The sequence below is a fragment of the Argiope bruennichi genome, chromosome X1, assembly GCF_947563725.1.
Source record: "Argiope bruennichi chromosome X1, qqArgBrue1.1, whole genome shotgun sequence".
Lineage (NCBI taxonomy): Eukaryota > Metazoa > Arthropoda > Arachnida > Araneae > Araneidae > Argiope > Argiope bruennichi.
In genome coordinates this window covers 29,864,115-29,882,305 of record NC_079162.1, presented here as the reverse complement: position 1 = coordinate 29,882,305, position 18,191 = coordinate 29,864,115, and the positions used below count along the sequence as shown (strand labels likewise).

The 18,191-nt window shown below is 27.9% G+C and overlaps 1 protein-coding gene across 1 annotated transcript in view; it reads right to left on the bottom strand.

Moving 5' to 3' along the window:
* The window catches only part of LOC129958545 (transient receptor potential cation channel subfamily V member 5-like), a 147,735-nt gene that overhangs the window by 84,509 nt on the left and 45,035 nt on the right, over positions 1–18,191 (bottom strand). Inside the window, exons 12-14 of the mRNA XM_056071086.1 lie at positions 14,388–14,495; positions 12,555–12,706; positions 2,651–2,760 (exon numbers count right to left, since the gene is read on the bottom strand). Of these exons, the coding sequence (XP_055927061.1) occupies positions 2,651–2,760; positions 12,555–12,706; positions 14,388–14,495 (370 nt within the window). The remainder of the gene's footprint in view (positions 1–2,650; positions 2,761–12,554; positions 12,707–14,387; positions 14,496–18,191) is intronic.

Here is an 18,191-nt window from a genome sequence, read left to right as displayed (position 1 = left end):
AGAGGTCGAGAGAATGTTTTCATTCAGGCTTAACATTTATCAGAAGATAGAAATGGAGGGATGAAGAAATAGGACAGAACATCATGTGAGACAACGCACGTATTCATCCGACAATTCGCAAATCCTTCATAGCCATGAAGTTTATTTTATTATTATTATTATTTTTTGCGTTAACTATTGTTTAACAGCTTGGATTGTTTCGTGAGTTAAAGCGGAGAGAATAATGTGGTTATGTGATGATTCACACGCAATGACGCAAAAGAAGAGAATAAGCACTCACGGAAATATTTCAATTAAAATGTAAGATTTTCTTCAAAAGAACACGTAGATTTGTTTCATTTCTTTTGTGAAGCTATAGTTTAATTACTTGAGTGTTTGGGTTATTTAAGAGGGAGGGAATCAAATGCGCGTATTTTTCATATTATTTGATAACAGAAATAATAATATATAAAATAAATAAAGCACCTCCACCTGAGTTTAAATGTTAATTTTTGAACGTTTGAAATATCAGATTCAATTTTTGCTTTAGTGACAAGATCTTTTAAAATCAGGCGGGACAGTCCCAAATTTTTACCGTTTGTTTCGGATGAAAAAAAAAGTGTCTTGGAACTGTCCTGAATTTATATTTAATTATCCGTATTGTCTAAAATGAATAAATAATAAATCATATTAAAAAGAAGATTAACTCATCTTAATAAAAATAAGTCATTGTGTCATATATGTATGTATGTCCACAACTCTTCTTGAACAACAGGCTAAATTCAGCCAAATTTTGTGCATTTTCATCAAGAGAAAGAACACTGTAACATTTTCAAAGCTGGAAAAGCAATCACATTTTCAATTAATTAGAAATTAACTCAAAATTTATCTTTTTTCTATTTTACATTTAAAAAAATAATCGTTTATTTTAATATTAGTTTTTTTTAAAAAAACTTGCTTTAAAGTAATGTTTAAGCGATGTTTGCAAGTGAAATTAAGTCAATCGCTCACATTCAAATGAAGTCAAAGAAAGTAAAGCTTTCACGAGGAAATGAGGTATTTTTTTATTGTTGAAGGACAAGAATACTTATGAATAGCTATTAGCAAGATTCTAAATAAAATTTTAAAAGCAAACGATTAGTATTTTTTTCGAAAAACAATTATTGATTGGATTTATTTTTCGTGCTTTTTATCAATAAAAACTTATATGTCTAATTAATTGGATCACAATTTTCTTTTAAACCCTTCTTCTATTTCAGCATTTGTGAACAAAATTTCCATAAAAAATAGTAAATAACTTATGGAGAAAGTTGGTTATTGACGGTTTAAAAAAATTCCCTGAATCAATTGATGCTCTAATTTTCATCAAAAAACGTTTCAGACGATAAAATGATGTTGTATATTTAATATAATATTTTATACAAAACTAATTTACGTTGAAAATATTAGATATACAAATGATTTTTATGCAGACCAACACCAGGTATAACAACTAGCATTTAAAAAAAAGATTTAAAAAAAAATTTTATTCTTAAAAAATTTAACTTCTTAAAAACTCTTCTTTCCTAATTTTACTGTATAAAGGATAGGACCATTCTAATATGACCTATATGGAATATTCACCTGAATAAAAAAAATGGATAACGCAATTGTAAAATACTTATTTATTTATTCTACTTTATCAAATGATTGATTATTTCATTTTTTCATAATTTTTATTTTATTTATTCATTTACAGATTTTTTTTAGGTTTCCTTTCGCTCTCCTGCAAACTTCAAATCAACTCTCCGGACTGAAGTTCAAGGAGTATGACCAACTTTATCTCCAATGCTAAACAATTATTATCTCTCTTACAGAATGGAGAATCCTTTTTATCCTAACAAGTTTGTCTCAGCCTGGCTAAAAGCCGTCGTTGAGTCATAAAAATTCTCCAAAAAATAAGCTAAACCATTATCCTAACAAGCTACGGAAAATGAAACCTTCTTCAAAAAATAATGCGATTTAAAGTAAGGACTTTGATTCTTTTGTTTCTAAGAAAAACGTTTCTTACAGAATATTAGAAAGTTCGAAATAATTCAAAAAATTTTAGAATTGTTTCTTCAGATCACTCGTGACAACCTTTGAACTTTGTGAAATAAACTACCAAATAAATATAAAAGTAAATAAAACAGATAAAAGTCGATAGTTACTTAAAATTCTAATTATTAATTCAATCAAAGTGTCAATCAATGTATATAATATTCGAAGAGTTGTTGATAATTTAATCAATCTTGAATTACCATCTTTATTAGCAAAATTTTGTAACTTAGACGATCAGCTACAGGGAAATAACATCCAATCATCTTTAACAACTATTATGTAACTCAGAGCAGTTCTGAAAATAGGGGGGAAATAATAATTTGCCTTGTAGAAACTGATAACTTAGAAAAATGCCTTGAACAGCTGATTAAAGGTTTCCATTTTTCGATGTGTCCATAGATATCAGTTTTTACATACAATCTTGTGCTTATGCCGGTGTATAATACACCAATTTTCTTTGAAAATTTCCTTCGAAGGGTTTTTTTTTCGTTCTATTGTCAATAATTTTGTATACTAAAAAATTGTTTAGCTTTCTTTTTGAGCTGATATAAAAGAAGGTTTTTGAAAAACAGAGTAGTAAAATAGTACTTACCTTGGGCAAAACCGAGAACAAATACAATGTAGATAGTGACGAAACACAGTAGATCAGTAAGAATCATTTTGTAGATCATAACGACGAAGGGGCCGACTAACCTGAAGCCTCTAAAACAAATTATGCCATTCATTCAAAAACATAGGAATACTAAGAAATGGTAAAGCACTTAAAAGAAAGTATAATTATTTATTATAGTTTATTCCAAGTTGCTGAAATGTTTTTAAAAGTGTATATTCGTTTCTATGAACAAAATCGTAACCAATATACCCCCCCCCCCCAAAAAAAAAAAAAAAATTGCATTTCAAAGTAAATTTTAAACCCTGGTAAATAACATAATTAATCAATTAAAAAGATTATGTAAATATGATGTGCGATTTATTTTTATATAACCAAGGACAAGGAAAAATGAGACATTAGTCACATTCACTATATGAAAAAATATACTTCAACAATCATCCTCCCCAATTAAATGCTTTTGCAGTGATTGACATTCAACTAATAGGTTTCAGCCACTAATAGGTTCAGGTTCTCAACTAATAGGTTTATGGGCCATGGAACGCCTTTCTGAAATTTAGCTGTAACTTTACGAAAATTGAAGATGAAAACCAATGATTCATAATCTTTTTGAAGAATATCTATTGACTAGTTCCAATTGATTCTAAAATCGTTTTTTAGAACATAGTTAGAATCGTTTTTAGAACATCTAGATAAACATCAGATAACACTATTCAGAAATTGACAAATTTACACTGAAATGTTTGATGGGAGTTCTCTCACAATTTTATTTATCCCTATGAACGTACTTTCAACTTAAAAAAAAAAAAAAAAACGTAAATACAGAAATAATTTAAATGTAAAAAGTGACTTGAAGCTGAAACTGTATAACTGTAATCCAGGTATTGTCACTCTTGTAAAAAATAAACGATGACAAAAATCTCATTGAGTTTTTTATTTTTATTCAAACATTTAATCACTTAATTTTGAGTTTTTTTAAACATTGTGACAGCTAAGTAATAAAAATAATATTTTTATAGTGAACTTTGTCGATATATATGTTATCATGGCCATATTGCTAATTTCTAAACCGTTAGAGATATACTTATAGTTTCTGTTGGAAAAAGGCTTTAAATGACGGGGAGAATTATATTTTGTGTTGTTTCAATCAATAAAAATAGCTCTCATAAAAATAATTCTACAAAAAAACTAACTTTTTGTACAACTCTCTGGATCTGATCTGTCTTTCGTATTTAGTAAAGTATTTTTGATGAATTTTACAGATAGATTCGAAATTACGGGGATAATTTGAAAATTGAAATTACACACCGTTGTATCCCTTTTTCAAATTAAATTCTTAAAATTCAAATTTCATTCTTAAAATAAATTTGCATATCACTTGTATTTAGGTTAAACGGCTGTAATTCGATTAATTTTAGTCATAAAATAACAATATTTTTACCGTATGTTTAAGAGTGCATAACTTTTTTTTCATTATTAAATATAACTGATAGGTTCAGAGGATCGGATAACAAGTTAGAATTTGTAACTTTTTCAGAATTCGAAATTTTATTGAGACAAATAACATAAAATATAACTCTTCTTGTCATTTAAAGAATTTTTCTAACTGAAACTATATGTATGTCTAAGTAGTTTAGAAATTATATATATATATATATATATATATATATATATATATATATATATATTAGGGTATTATTTTTTGTTAGGTTCACACCACAACCAACCAAAGAGGTTGGGAACCGCTCCTCTAGACGATTTTTAGGAATTGGGGGGGGGAGGGGGTTAGGATGAGCGATGGTGTTGTTTGTCGAGGAAATGGAAAGCGAACTCTGGGTGAACCCCTACTTGAAGCAAAAGGGGGTGGGAGTCTGTCGCCGAGTCCCCTTTTTCTGAATACTGGGATGAAAATGACTTAAATGTTCGCAATAGGCTCAGTCAGTTGGAAAGCAGTCAGAACCGGTTATATGAAAAGACACCGAGGACAGGAGGAATAGTGAGGCATCGAAAGATAAGGTTCCATGACAATAAAATTTCAACATTTATATCGGAGAGGAAATTTCTGGAATAAAATAGTAGGATACGATATCGGACAGATATACAGATACATTTAGTTTCAACGAGAGTACTAAATGTTCCTCTGCATTCAGGCCATTGCAGTTGTGCATAAAATATTTTCTAGAAGTATATTCTATGCATTATCTAAAAATAAAGATTTCTGACAAAATGCTGGAAAACCTTATTTAATGCAAGATGGAGAAAAGAACGCAGTTGCCTTGCTGGGAAGAAATCTCAGTGTTTTTAAAAATAATTTCATTTAAAGATAAAATCTGAAATTTCATTATAATGAATCATGGAGGGAATTATTATGCTAAAGTTCATTCGAGTTAAATTAGCTAAAAATATAATACAAAAGAAATTCTTATCATGCTGTTGTACATTCTTAATTATATGAAATGCTTGACATTTAAGACAATAACTCGACTTATACTGTGATTTTAAATTTATAAGATACGCCTCTTAGAAATCACAAAGATACGAGAACAAAAAATAGGAAAGATACATTTTGAAAATATACAAATATAAGATGAGGCTTTAAATATTTAAACACATATTGCGAAATCTCTTTGGCACACCTCTTACGTACATATAGCGTTACAAATATTCGAATGGTATTTATATATATATATATAATTTGGTTTCATTAGAATAGAATCCAATACCATGCGTCACGACAGTCGAAAACAGAAATAAAACTAAAATTTTAGTCTTCCTTTCTTAATTTCTCTAAAAGGAAATCAAAACTAAGAAGGAAAATTGCAATAAAAAAGGATCAACTTAATTTCGATCTCTTTTTTATAAAATGATCTAAAACAAAATTTGTATTTAATAATAAGAATTATTTTTGTTATGTATTCCATGAAAAAATTCAAGAAAAAAGAAATATTTAGAAAGGTTTCTAAAAAAGGATATAATTATCATTTCGCATTATTAAATGTTTTTTAAAAAACTGAAATTTTAAAAATAATCGAAATTCTAATAGTATGTCTGAAACTATGAGTATAAAAATATACTAAAATTTTATGAAATCTCATTGAAAAAATTATACCAAGTTATAAGTTTAACAAGAAAAGTTATAAGTTTAAAGCAATGTAATATCATTATATTGTACGGCTAAAGCAAGTAGTTCATTGCATTTTTGAAATAAGATTCAAAACTATGTCTTTGTCGTTGTTACGCCATTTCAGAGTTTACCATAAACCTTGAAAGATGAAATTGAAAGTCTATACTTTATTATAATGCAAGCGCAAAAGGTCCAATTCAACTCAATGAAAGCTGAAATTTTAAATTAATTATTTCATTCTAAATTCTCAAAATTCATTGCAAGGAGGTGGGAATTCAGTAAAAATCCTTTGCAGGACATTATAAAACTGAAAGGTAAAATTAAGTTATAAACAGTAAGAGGTAGAGAATTAAGTTACAAGCAATAAAAGGCAGACTGACATTTTTGGGCTTTAAATAAACTGCTAAAATATTTAAATAAACTATAATAACTATTACGTCTAACTATAACTTTTATTTAGAGCATTCAGTGCAGATAGTGGCGAGATAAATGTCACCAACCGCAGCAGGATGCACGTGATCGAAAGAAATAATTTTAAAATATTTTTTCTAGCATTTCATTTAAACTATCCGAGTTTATTTGAGATAGTAAACTTTGATTCGAAAAAAAAAAATCCCATCTGGATTTTTTATAGTTATTTTAAAGGAAGTACGCTCATAAAATGAAAGTTGAATGGCTTTTTGCGCCGGAAATAAAATCAGACTAGATTGGAATTGATTTTTAAGAATAGCTGTATCCGAAGCGACCTCCAAAAAGAATTCTGTTGTAATATAACAAATTCTTTAGTTAGTTCTATTACAATTAATTAAGTTATATTTGAATATTTACTAGTGTTACATATTCATTAAAAAAGACGATGGTAAAAGAATTGGAATCTCTTGAAAATTTCACTACAGATAGAACTATAGTTCATCAAGAACTCACTGTAACAAGTTTCGACTATATTATATTAACAACAGACTTATTTTAATCAAAAATGTTTCAATAATATGAAAAAATGCCTTCTCATCAAACCCATGCTCGATTTCTGGAATATCTCTTCTTCTCATTAAACTCTTGTTTGATTTTTGAAATATTTTCTCATAACTAATATCTGATTTCTCAAACATCTTTTCCTCATAAAATTCTTGTTTGATTTCTCAAATATCTTCTTCTCACAACTTCTTGCTTATTCTCTCTTCCTCCGAAGCTAAATTCTGATATGTCATAAAATTTATGAAAGTTATGAATAAATTCTTGTTTGATTTCTCAAATATCTCCTTCTCACAACTTCTTGCTTATTCTCTCTTCCCCTAAATCTAAATTCTGATATGTCATAAAATTTATGAAAATTATGAATAAAAAGGAGGTTTTGTAAAAGTGGTGAAATACTGCTTACGTGAGCTGTTAATTGTGGCTTTGTAAAATGTGATTTGCTTACTATAAAAAGTATTAAAAAGATTTCGCCTACGAAGATTCGACGCTTAGCAATGTTGGTAATTTTTACAGCTTTGTTAAAATAATTTGTTGTAATTTTGTTTTGTTAATACCAAATGTCATGTTCCTTTCAGATTCATTTCATTCTGATTGTAATCCAATAGTGAATTTCCAAACTGTTAAAGGCAGATATATACTTCCAATCAGATAAAATGTTTTAAATGACGAAAAGAACTATAATTTATGATTTTAGAGGCATTAATTAAACTACTGAAAAATTAATGGTCTAAATTTTTCTACAATCCTTCGGCCCTATCAGACATTAAGTGAAATATTCTTGCCATAATATCGTTTTGAACAGAAAAAAAAAAGTTCCACACTTCTGTGACTACAACTGGTTGAGTTATGAAGCTTTGAATGTTGCCATTTTAAACCATTCAACGGCGGCCTCGAATACATCGAAATAACATTCTTAAAACAGATTATTATAAAAGCAGCATTTATGAAGAGTAGATAATTTACATAGTAAGTGTTACCACATTTTTCTTCTTTTTGTAAAAATTCATTTTTTATTGTCTTGTTTTTTATTTGCTGTTATTTAGTATGATTGTGAAATCAAAATGCTTAGAAACAGACAGATATATTGAAATTGCGCCTTCAATATATTTTGATTATTTTCTGAAGTTTAACATTTAGGAGAAATTTAAATTTAAAAAAAGGGTTGTCAAAAAATTAACATATTACTTTTCTACGATCTCTTTACCCATCATTTATCGTTATTTAAATTTTTTGTTAAAAAAATATCTGGAGAGTGGCGGATATGTCCAGGATATACTAGTTTTTTCTTTGATTTTTCAATTCGGTACTCAAACAATTTTTATTATTAAACACTTATGAGATAATTTAAAGAAAATGTTTTGTTTAGTATACAGCATATTGCTTATTTTCTGCATCTTTTCATTATTTATTATAATTTAAAATGTCTGTTGAGTCATATTAATATAGAAAATGGTGGACTTATTTAGGAATTTTTACTTCTTATATTAAAATATAATCAAATCAAAATTTAATCAACATAATCAAATAAATTTTTTTTAACTGCAAAACAATTTTTAGGAGATAATTAGGAAGAATATTTATCTAATATTTAACATACTGTATTTTATTGCCTTTTTCAATATTTCTTGTTATTTAAAATTATTGTGATAATAATTATAACAGTAAATTCATTCAGAATTTATTTAAAAATATAAATTTAATTTTCCAAACCTAAGTTAGAATATTTTTAAATCACTTTTATTTAATTTCTCTTATTTGAAGTTTGTAAAAAGGGAATTTTCAAAGCGATATTCCATTCATATTCCAATGTGTTGGAGTTTTGAAATTTTATACATTTGTACATTTCGATGATAATTCACTAATTAAATATTTTCAGATTTATCAATTAATCGATTAATGAAATGAAATTACGAAAAAAAATGCACATCGTATTACCTTCTTAATTTGAAACAAAGTGATTTCAATGTTCCATAATATTTATAAAAAAATTTTAAATTAAAGAATAAAAAGAATTTAATAATAAAAATCTCAAAAAATACTTTTTAATACACTAACACATTTTAAATTGGTTTTGTAAAATTTATTTTTAATTAAACATTTATAAGAAAATTGAGGAATTTTTTAGAAATCTATTATTTAATATTCCTTTATTTCTTTGAATTTCTAGCACAAAATCTAACATAAAATCACATTATCTAACACGACAACAAAGAGAATACCTAAAAATAATTCATTAATTGCATTTATGTATATCATGTACAAGGTATTTCAATAGATTTAGACCAATACTAAGACGGATGCAATGTTTTGTAGCACGGAACTCGTAAAAAAATTAGAGTGTCTCATATTTTGAAAACAAAACCTGTTCTTTTGAGACAAAGAACGTTCCAGTGTCAAAAATTAATCAGAACAATACAAATCTGTCTTTCCAAACAACGTCAACTTCCTTCAATGAAAAGAGATACATCTTCGAAAGTGATCTTTTTTTTCGTTGCTCAAACAGGTTTTCCTCCTAAGGTCAAATCTCACTTGGCTTGGCCTGCGAGTGCCATTATTTCCCACTCACTTAAAATGACCTACATTGAGCCGATTGCCGCCCAGATCCCATCAAAATAAATCTTCGAAAGAAAAAAAAAAAAAAAAAAAGGTAAAGTACTTGTCTGAGGAATGTTCTTTTTCAGATACGTTTCTTCAAGTGAAAACAAATGTTTCTTATTTATTGGTGAACTGAAACTCCAATTCGTAGATAAAAAGATCGCTATAAAATTTGTACGTTGTTTTTAAGAGGAAAATCTGGGAATCATTTATCAGTCACTGTGTCATAATAAATCGCATTTTATATTTAATAAAAAGAAAATAAGTGAGATATCAGTTTGTAAACATGGGTTTGTGAAAAATGGAAATATCGGCTTTGAATGATATTTATAATCATAATAATATTTATTATATAATACACAGATTTAAAATAATTAAGTCTGTATATGTAGTTATATGCAAAATGTTTAACCAGCAAAATTAACCGGAAAGTAATTCTTTTCATAGTATAAATTACATGAGTTTCATCCCTAAATGCAGTACCCGAGTATAGTATATGCTTCAATTTATATGTGTTCATAATTACAATCTAAAATGAATTTATTCATTGACATTTTAAATTAATACAAAAATGACGCGCATTTCTTAAATGTCTCAAATTCTCTATGGATTCTTAGTTGAATTAAAATAACTATAAATTACCAAACTGGAGCTGTTTACTTGTTATATAGTGCAGAAAACGGTTAAAACATTAAGGGCTTAAAAATGTTTAAATGAAGAAGAGATGTCCAAATTCAAAGCATTTGAATTAGATGATAGATTATTATAGACTAGTTACTTATTTGGGAAGATGATTTTACTAAGATATGTCGCAATTTTTTTCCTCAAATGGAAGAAATGGTTAAAGTTATGAGCAATAAAAATTAATGAATCAAAAAGATTCATTGCATACTCATGAGGTAATTTTTTTTCAAAATTGAATTAAAGACGAAAACTTTGAATCAAACTATTCAGTTTTAAATTATAGAATTTTATTTTCAAAAGGAGAGATTTAGAAATTAATATCTGAATATGTTAAAATAATTAAGAATTTAAAAAAAAAATATTTTTTTTCTTTAATTCGTTAAATTAAAAAAGTCTGTCAACTAGCAAGTTTCTAAATGCTTTTTTTGTTTAATAATTCATTAAATTATTAATTAATATTAAATGAACTACTTTATTGTTCTTTTCTCACAAAGATGGATAAAATATATTTGTTGAATTTTTTTTACCGAATAAAAAATCGATATGTAAAAAACGGATATCGAAGCTAGTAAAAAAACATATGTAAAACGTTTTGGGATCAAAACGTAACTTACTTTCGTTAATGAGCAAATGCAAGATTTTTCAGAAGAATATTATTCTATTTTTTTACTTCATTAATTAAAAATTCATCTCATTTAAATTACAATTATTTATTTTACATATTATTCAAAATTTTTTTGATATGAAAATTTATGTATGAGTTGTTTAATAAATCATAATTTAATTAATGATATTCTTCACTATTTTTATAAAAGGAATTTTCCAAAAGAAAAAAAAAATGTAAACCTAAATCTTGAAAGATTATGTTTCCCTTATATCAGAATATGCTTTTGAACGATAAAATGTCTTAAAAAAACATCATGTTGAAATCTGCAATGAAATTTCAATGTTTATTATACTCTATTTCGATATGTAATGAGAAATTTCAAAATTAAATTTCATACCTCCACCATTCAAATTAAATAAATAAATAAAGAGCAGAAGATTTTATCTGTCTCTCAAAGTATATAATTTTTGTTGAAATTTATTCTTTTATTCATATAATGAAGCATTTCAGATAACTTCATCATCAGTTATATATTGATTTTATCTAACATTCTTTGTATCCATTTTGATAAAAGTGAATGTCAATGATACATACTTCGCTAGAAAAAAGGTTCTTCTTTTTAATTAAAATTAATGTCAAAATAACAATAAAAGAATTTTTTTATTGATTTGTTATATAAAAACGATCTACTTTCGCCGGATTACTCAAATGTCAATTCCCGTATAAACTCTTACTTTACAGACATTCAAAGATATAAATTCATATTAAATAATACAGTGTGGTTAGAATTTTCACAACTCTGTTCAGAGAGAGCACCGTAGAAAAAAAGTAGAATAGATGAAAGAAAAACTTAGAACACAATAATGAGAAATGTCGAATACTTTTTAGAAGCCCTAAATCTCGACGGTATATATTTCACAATATGAGGAATAGAATGATAAAAAAAAGTAAAGAAATATCCTGCAAAAATAATGCTTTTGTCTTAGAATAATTTATGGACATCGACTACTGTGAGCATATAGTGAGATTCTCCATCTATAACATTTAATTAATGCAACTCATTGATAATTCGCATCACGACAATATTGATTTACTTTACGACGAATGAAGTGTATTTATACCAAGAGCTTAACATCACTTTCTTTTTCATTGGGTATTGGAGCTTCTTTCTTTCATTGTGTTCTGAAATGCTCCATCAGAAAAATTTGGAGTTCATATGACCACTGATTTTTTTAAAATCAGGTGACCCCTATTCTAATCACCTGAAGTTAACCATTACACATATCTTACCATTTTATATAAGTTTTATTTTCTCTTTCATAACAAATTATAGAAACTTTACATTAAATATTATAGATAAGCACATATCCTTAAGCAATTTTTGGCAAAAAATCAATAGAAGAGCATATTAATTTCTACAATTTAGAAACTAACACGAATCACCTAACATCTTATTTATAGAAGTTTTATTTTATTTTATTTCGAAACAAATTATAGAAATTTCATATTGATGCAGATAAGAATATATTCTTATTATTTTCGATCATTAATGAGCCCAAAAAATGATACATGAATTTTTAAAGATTAACAAATATCGAAACACCCGATACTTATTTTATAGAAATTTTTATATCATTTATGATACAAGGATTTGGACTACTGTATTGAAGTACACATTCTTATCCATTTCCTATTATTAATCAACCGAAATAACTTATTAATTTCATCACATTTAAAAGTAATTTTTCATTCTGTCAGATTATTAAAACCATTTAATTCTTTACTCCATACAAGTAAGAAAAAATACTCCTAAATTAATTTACCTAAAGAGCATGTTATATTCTACTGCTAAGAAAATAATATTCCTTACTGCCGGAAGTATAAAGTCGTGCAGTACTTACCTACAGAAAAATAAGAAATAAGGAGCCGTTGTAAGCATGACAAAAACCGCACTTATGTCTTCCCCTTGATGAGAACAGGTGAATCTCAAAGGCACCATTATCATCATTATACAGCAGGAGCACATGAAAAGTACCCGCGAGGGAACAGTCATCTACGAATCACCAATGAAAATATATGGAATAGCTTCCATTATTACTTTTATGCACTACAGGTTGCATTTTACAATATTTTGAAAGCAACTCACCTAAGTATATTTATGCATCACTTTATTTAACATTATCAGAATAAAGCAATTCTGTTATTTGAAGTAGATTCCGATAATTATTTCGTATGGCTGTTGTATATACAATGAAATTTTTGTATATTTTTGCACACATTTGGTACTCATAGTCAGAATCTATTTTTTTGTTGTTGTTAAATCTTTTAAAAAAGTTTTCTCTCTAAATATGTCAATTATATGAAATAAATGTTGGAATTCACAATAAGAGAAAAAATTGCTTTATTCAACATCAAGTTAATAAAAATATACTAAAGTATAGTTAAAAAATATTATATTTAACTATACAATAGTACTTTTAATATAACCTAGATTTTATACTGTTTTGATTGAATTTCATATTGTTACATATTACTTTATTCTTCTCATATCTGAATAAAGGAATTATATTATTTGTAGTAATTTCTTATAATTCTTTAAAAATCTATAATCATTTCACTCATCCTCTATTTTATTATCAGCTTTCAAATGGATTTTGCTGGATTTATAATGGTATTAAATAATACATGATATCCGTATGACAGTTGAAATTTACCATTTTAGAACTAACCCAGCTGTGTTCAATATGTACCATATTAAAGTTGGAATTGATGAATGCCCGATTTTGAGGAAGAAATGTTGGAATTTATTTCAACAATTCAGACCATATTTTATGATTTTAAAATGTAGTTTGATGCCACGGACTGCAACTGCACCAGATTTAAGATATCCTCACAAAAATAAAATAATTTGAGAATATTTAAGTTGGAAACAACTACCGTATCAGTTACAAACTGATATGAAATCTCAATTCGAGTAAGCGATCTTTCCTGTCAGAGAGTTTATAATCCCCTATAAGCAGAAATGGTTGCTACATTATGAAACAGTTGGAATTTATTCTTGGTGGAGGAATGACCAGGGGACAAGAGAGATACAAATGCCACTGTTTCCAGTCTTAGGAAACGTCATAGAGACAAAATATTAATGCATTTATGCCAATTTTAAAGCGAAATATGACGATGATAAGAAATGATACCATCCTTTGCTCGCCACTTAGCCCCTACTACGCCAATTCCACTCCCATGCATTAAACAGAACATTTTAGTACATGGCGTTCATATGACGAGCTCTTAAATAAGACAAGTTAGATTAGCAGTTCATTTCGAAGCTTTTTGAGAGTCTTTTGTATCAGAGCTTTTAATTTCAGTTGAAAAGGACTACTTCTGGTATATTATTCCTCTCAGCAAACTTCCACGTCACACCAACTTATGAACATTTATCTTATGTCGGCAGAATTAACGTGAATCAGGTCCCCAATCTACATACACAGCGAAGTTTTGGTGGAATAGACTCTTTAAATCGCGATTTTTTTTTAACTTCACAGCAGAGGTACTACCCCCAAATGAACACAGCCTTGAGGAGATCTGGAATGGTCATTTTGCTTTTTGTATATATTTGAAAAGAAACCTTTTTCGTAAGAGAAAAGTCATATATGTGAAATAAATTTACTGATTTGTGAAGAGCTTGATAATATTCAGGAATATGAAAATCAGGATAGTTATAATATTGTTATTACCATATTTTGAGTGAATGTATGGTATCCGAGAAACTGAGCTTCTCTTACGGCATCTAAGATGTATATTAATCCTCCAGCTGCTGTTAATGATTCTAGAATGAAGCGTACCTGAGACAGAAAGATGAAAAACATTAATCAATATGCGATAGACAATCATACTAGTTAATTCCAAAGTTAAAAATCATTCTAAAAGCATAATGTTAGAAAACCATATACAGAGTATTCTCTCTTATAAGAGACTCAATTCCAACCCGTTGGAGACGGACGCATGATTTCAATTGGAAAATTGCTTCAAATAATGTAAATAATTATTGTTAGTTTTACTTCAATCAATAAATATACAGATGAAAAAAATCACGAAACCTATATTTTTATACATTCCTTCGAGTTTATAATATTATAAATTAAATAATATATATAAGAAAATAATGTTAGGAAAAATATTATTGACGCAATATCATCTTAAACATGAAACCTTTGCCATTTTTGCGACAAAATTGATCAAACTATGAGCTTTCAATATTATTTTTCAAACTATTTTTGATCATATCAACTGCTGCCTTAAGGAAGATCAGCAAAGCAATGGACTTTGTCTTGACAAGGCAGCCACTGATTCGTCTAATACAATGAAATTCAAATTTTCATTATTCAGACAGTTTTGATCATAGAAGAGTAGAACTTTTTGCTTGAAAATGTGTTTGCAAGAAAATTTTACACAGCATTACTTATAATATGTAGAAATATGTATAAATATGTAGATTTCGTAATTTTTTTTATCAGGAAGTTTATTAACTAAAGCAGCATAAAATGAAATAAAAAATATGTGTTTTAAAGTATTTTTCCCAATTTGAATTATCTGCCTGTTTCTAAATATTTAGAAATTAACACTGGATTGCAATTAGGATAGACATTCTATGTATCAAGTATTTAATTGAAACCAAAATTTAACCTCCATACCTTTATTACTTAAAATAAAATGAATTTAAGTTGTTTAGTTAGGGTTCAAGGTGCTCGTTACTTCTTATAATCAGATTAATAAGTTTTGAATTTATAATTTTTTTATTTCATTTTTATGTTAAGGCATGTTCAAGGTATTACCATAAAGCGTTTTAACGCATGTTGAAAAGAATCAGTAACTTTTCAGACAAAAGTTCTATTTCTTTAAAATCAGTTAAACATTTTTCGGCGATTTTTAAAATAAATTTTTCTTTAATAATTCTCCTTAAATAAGGACATCATAATTTTTTCTTCAACGTCTTCGCTAAAACAAGAATAAAACTATGTCTTATTTCATTAAAAGATTATTTAAATAGATGGATGGAAAAGGGAAAGCGAAAGTTAATGTTAGGGTATTCTTCAAACGTTTTCTAAATTTATGATTAACTTTTCTAGATGTTTTCTTAATCTCAAAAGTACCCAAGCGATTAATTTACTTTCGTATGGTTTGCTGTACTTGATATTCGTATAACCCTTAGAAAAGGCAGAGAAAAAAATAATTTGGATAATAAAGACTTCATTTTATGTGAAAAAAAAAAGCCAACACAAATGTTCATTACACTCGTACCAATGAAATAAATGTCAAAGAATTCATAGTAGAATTGCAGTAACTAACTTGGATATTACAAAAATATTGACTATAACTCTAATCTTGATTAAAGCACAATTACATTAGACTAAATTTCATAACGCCAACACACAATATTTGAACATATAAAAAAAAGCAAAAATTAATCCTAATAAAGAAATTGAAATCGTGCTGTGTCCTTCACTCGCTTCACTGGCACTCAATCTCTGCAGCGTATTTTTAATTATCTCACAAAAATGTAGTGTGTGGGTAGAGTGGGCCCAAAAAAGCAAATTTTGTAAAGAAAAATAAGTGTGGAAATTGTGTGCTGAGATGATAGAGGACGCTGTTTAGATTGTAGTTGACAGTGGCCAATTAATAGTAATAATTATCTCTAAGTGGATTTTCGAGCTGTATGCGACTTCGGAGCAGAATTCGGATTTCATCGACATGCTATCAGGAAAGATTCTTCAATAACTTTTGGGTAGGTAATGAGCGCAACAACTCAGTAAGATCAGTCATTCTATCTAGTCTCTTGAATGACCAAATGTACGGTATTTTGTAATAAGGTTTCTTGTCGGAATTCCTCTTTTTTGATGTTTCTTCAACTGTTCGTGCATAAGTATTTTCCCAGGATGATGAAATCTGAGTTCACTTCAGCAGAAATACAAAAAAACTACCTAGATCATATGTACGTCTCTCGATGGATTGGATGGGGTGAATATGGCCACAATGATCACCAAGTTTGAAATGCATTGGTTTCTTTTAGAAGCACATTAATCCTACAGCTGAGTATCCGACGATTTCCGCAGTTTGGCGATCAGTCCATTTTCTGTTGCATCCCGCGTTTTTCGCAGTTTAGAGTGTTTATTTTCACGATTCCATATTTTTATTATTCTATATTATTATCGTGTATTATATAGTATCAGTTCAATTTCTTTGAAAAATATTTGAACTTATTTGAGGACATTGCATCTAAATAGTGATTTTAAAGAATTACGCAGCCAGAGGGTTAAGAGCATGATCTTCGAAGTCCCATGCATCTAATGAGGATCTAATGACCAGACTGTCAGTTGTTGATGGAAATGTGCGCAATATGTTTGAAATTTTTAAGAATGCACGCTAATCCATGTGCCATTGTTATAATTTGTGTAATAATATTAAAGGTCACTCCTTGGAGAAAGATTAATAATTAAAATGTTTCTTTCTTTAAACTTAACTTGTCTTACTCACTTGCCTGTTGTTCAAATCATTCATACGTGCTTGCATTTATACGCGCCATTTTCGCATTCGCTTTCCATAAGAAAATCCGCAGCTGCCATAACATTATTGCCAAATATTTTTGAGACACCCTGCAAACACTAGTGTCATTTATTCTCCGCTTGTTTGCCTTGCGTCAGTGTCCCCTTACCCTTATTTACTTAGAAGACGCATATATTACAGCCACGTCTATACTTGATTCGGTAAACTGGTTTATTCCTTTCCATTCGTACTGTGTGCATCGATCTCAGATATTTTATTTAACATTTACTAAGAATATCTGTCGTCTCTAGCGTCGTTAAAGACTCTTAGTAATTTGAATATCCTAAGTTCTTAACTCGTTTGAAAAAGTTATTTTCTCAGGGCTGATTTTTATCAGATCAAAGTAACTGACAGCTTGGAAATTAAATTTAGAACTCTTTTTAGACGGCGATTGTTAAAAGTAAAGTTTAGTTTGGTAGAAAAAATTTAGATTTAAAGGCCTTTTGGAGATAACGTGAGATAATTTGTGCCTTACCTTTTCAAACTTAAAATTCGTTGCACGTCTTTTAGTTAACCACAAATGCATATAAAGATTCAAGACATTCTGCGATTACTTGAATTGTAGGTTTAAAAATTTTATGCAAATATTTAAAAAAATATAATTTGTGTTTCTAGTGAAATACTTGTAATATGAAAGAAGAATTTGAATAAAGGAATATCTCTTAAAATTGAAAAAAAAAAATCGTTAAAGGATTGGATCGCCTAGGATGAAAGTCGCCGCATAAGGTAATTCTAGCCAATCTCAGCTTGGGGAAAAAAAAAAAAAAAACAGCTTCAATTTATAAAAAAGGAATGAAGGTGCGAGATATTTTTTGGATTCTGTTGTTAAATATTTGTTGTAGTAAAATCTTTACTCACAGCATATTCACTCCGTAACTATATCGAAATCTTAAACATAATAATGCGTTGCAGAGTGTTTTAACAAATAAAATAATAGG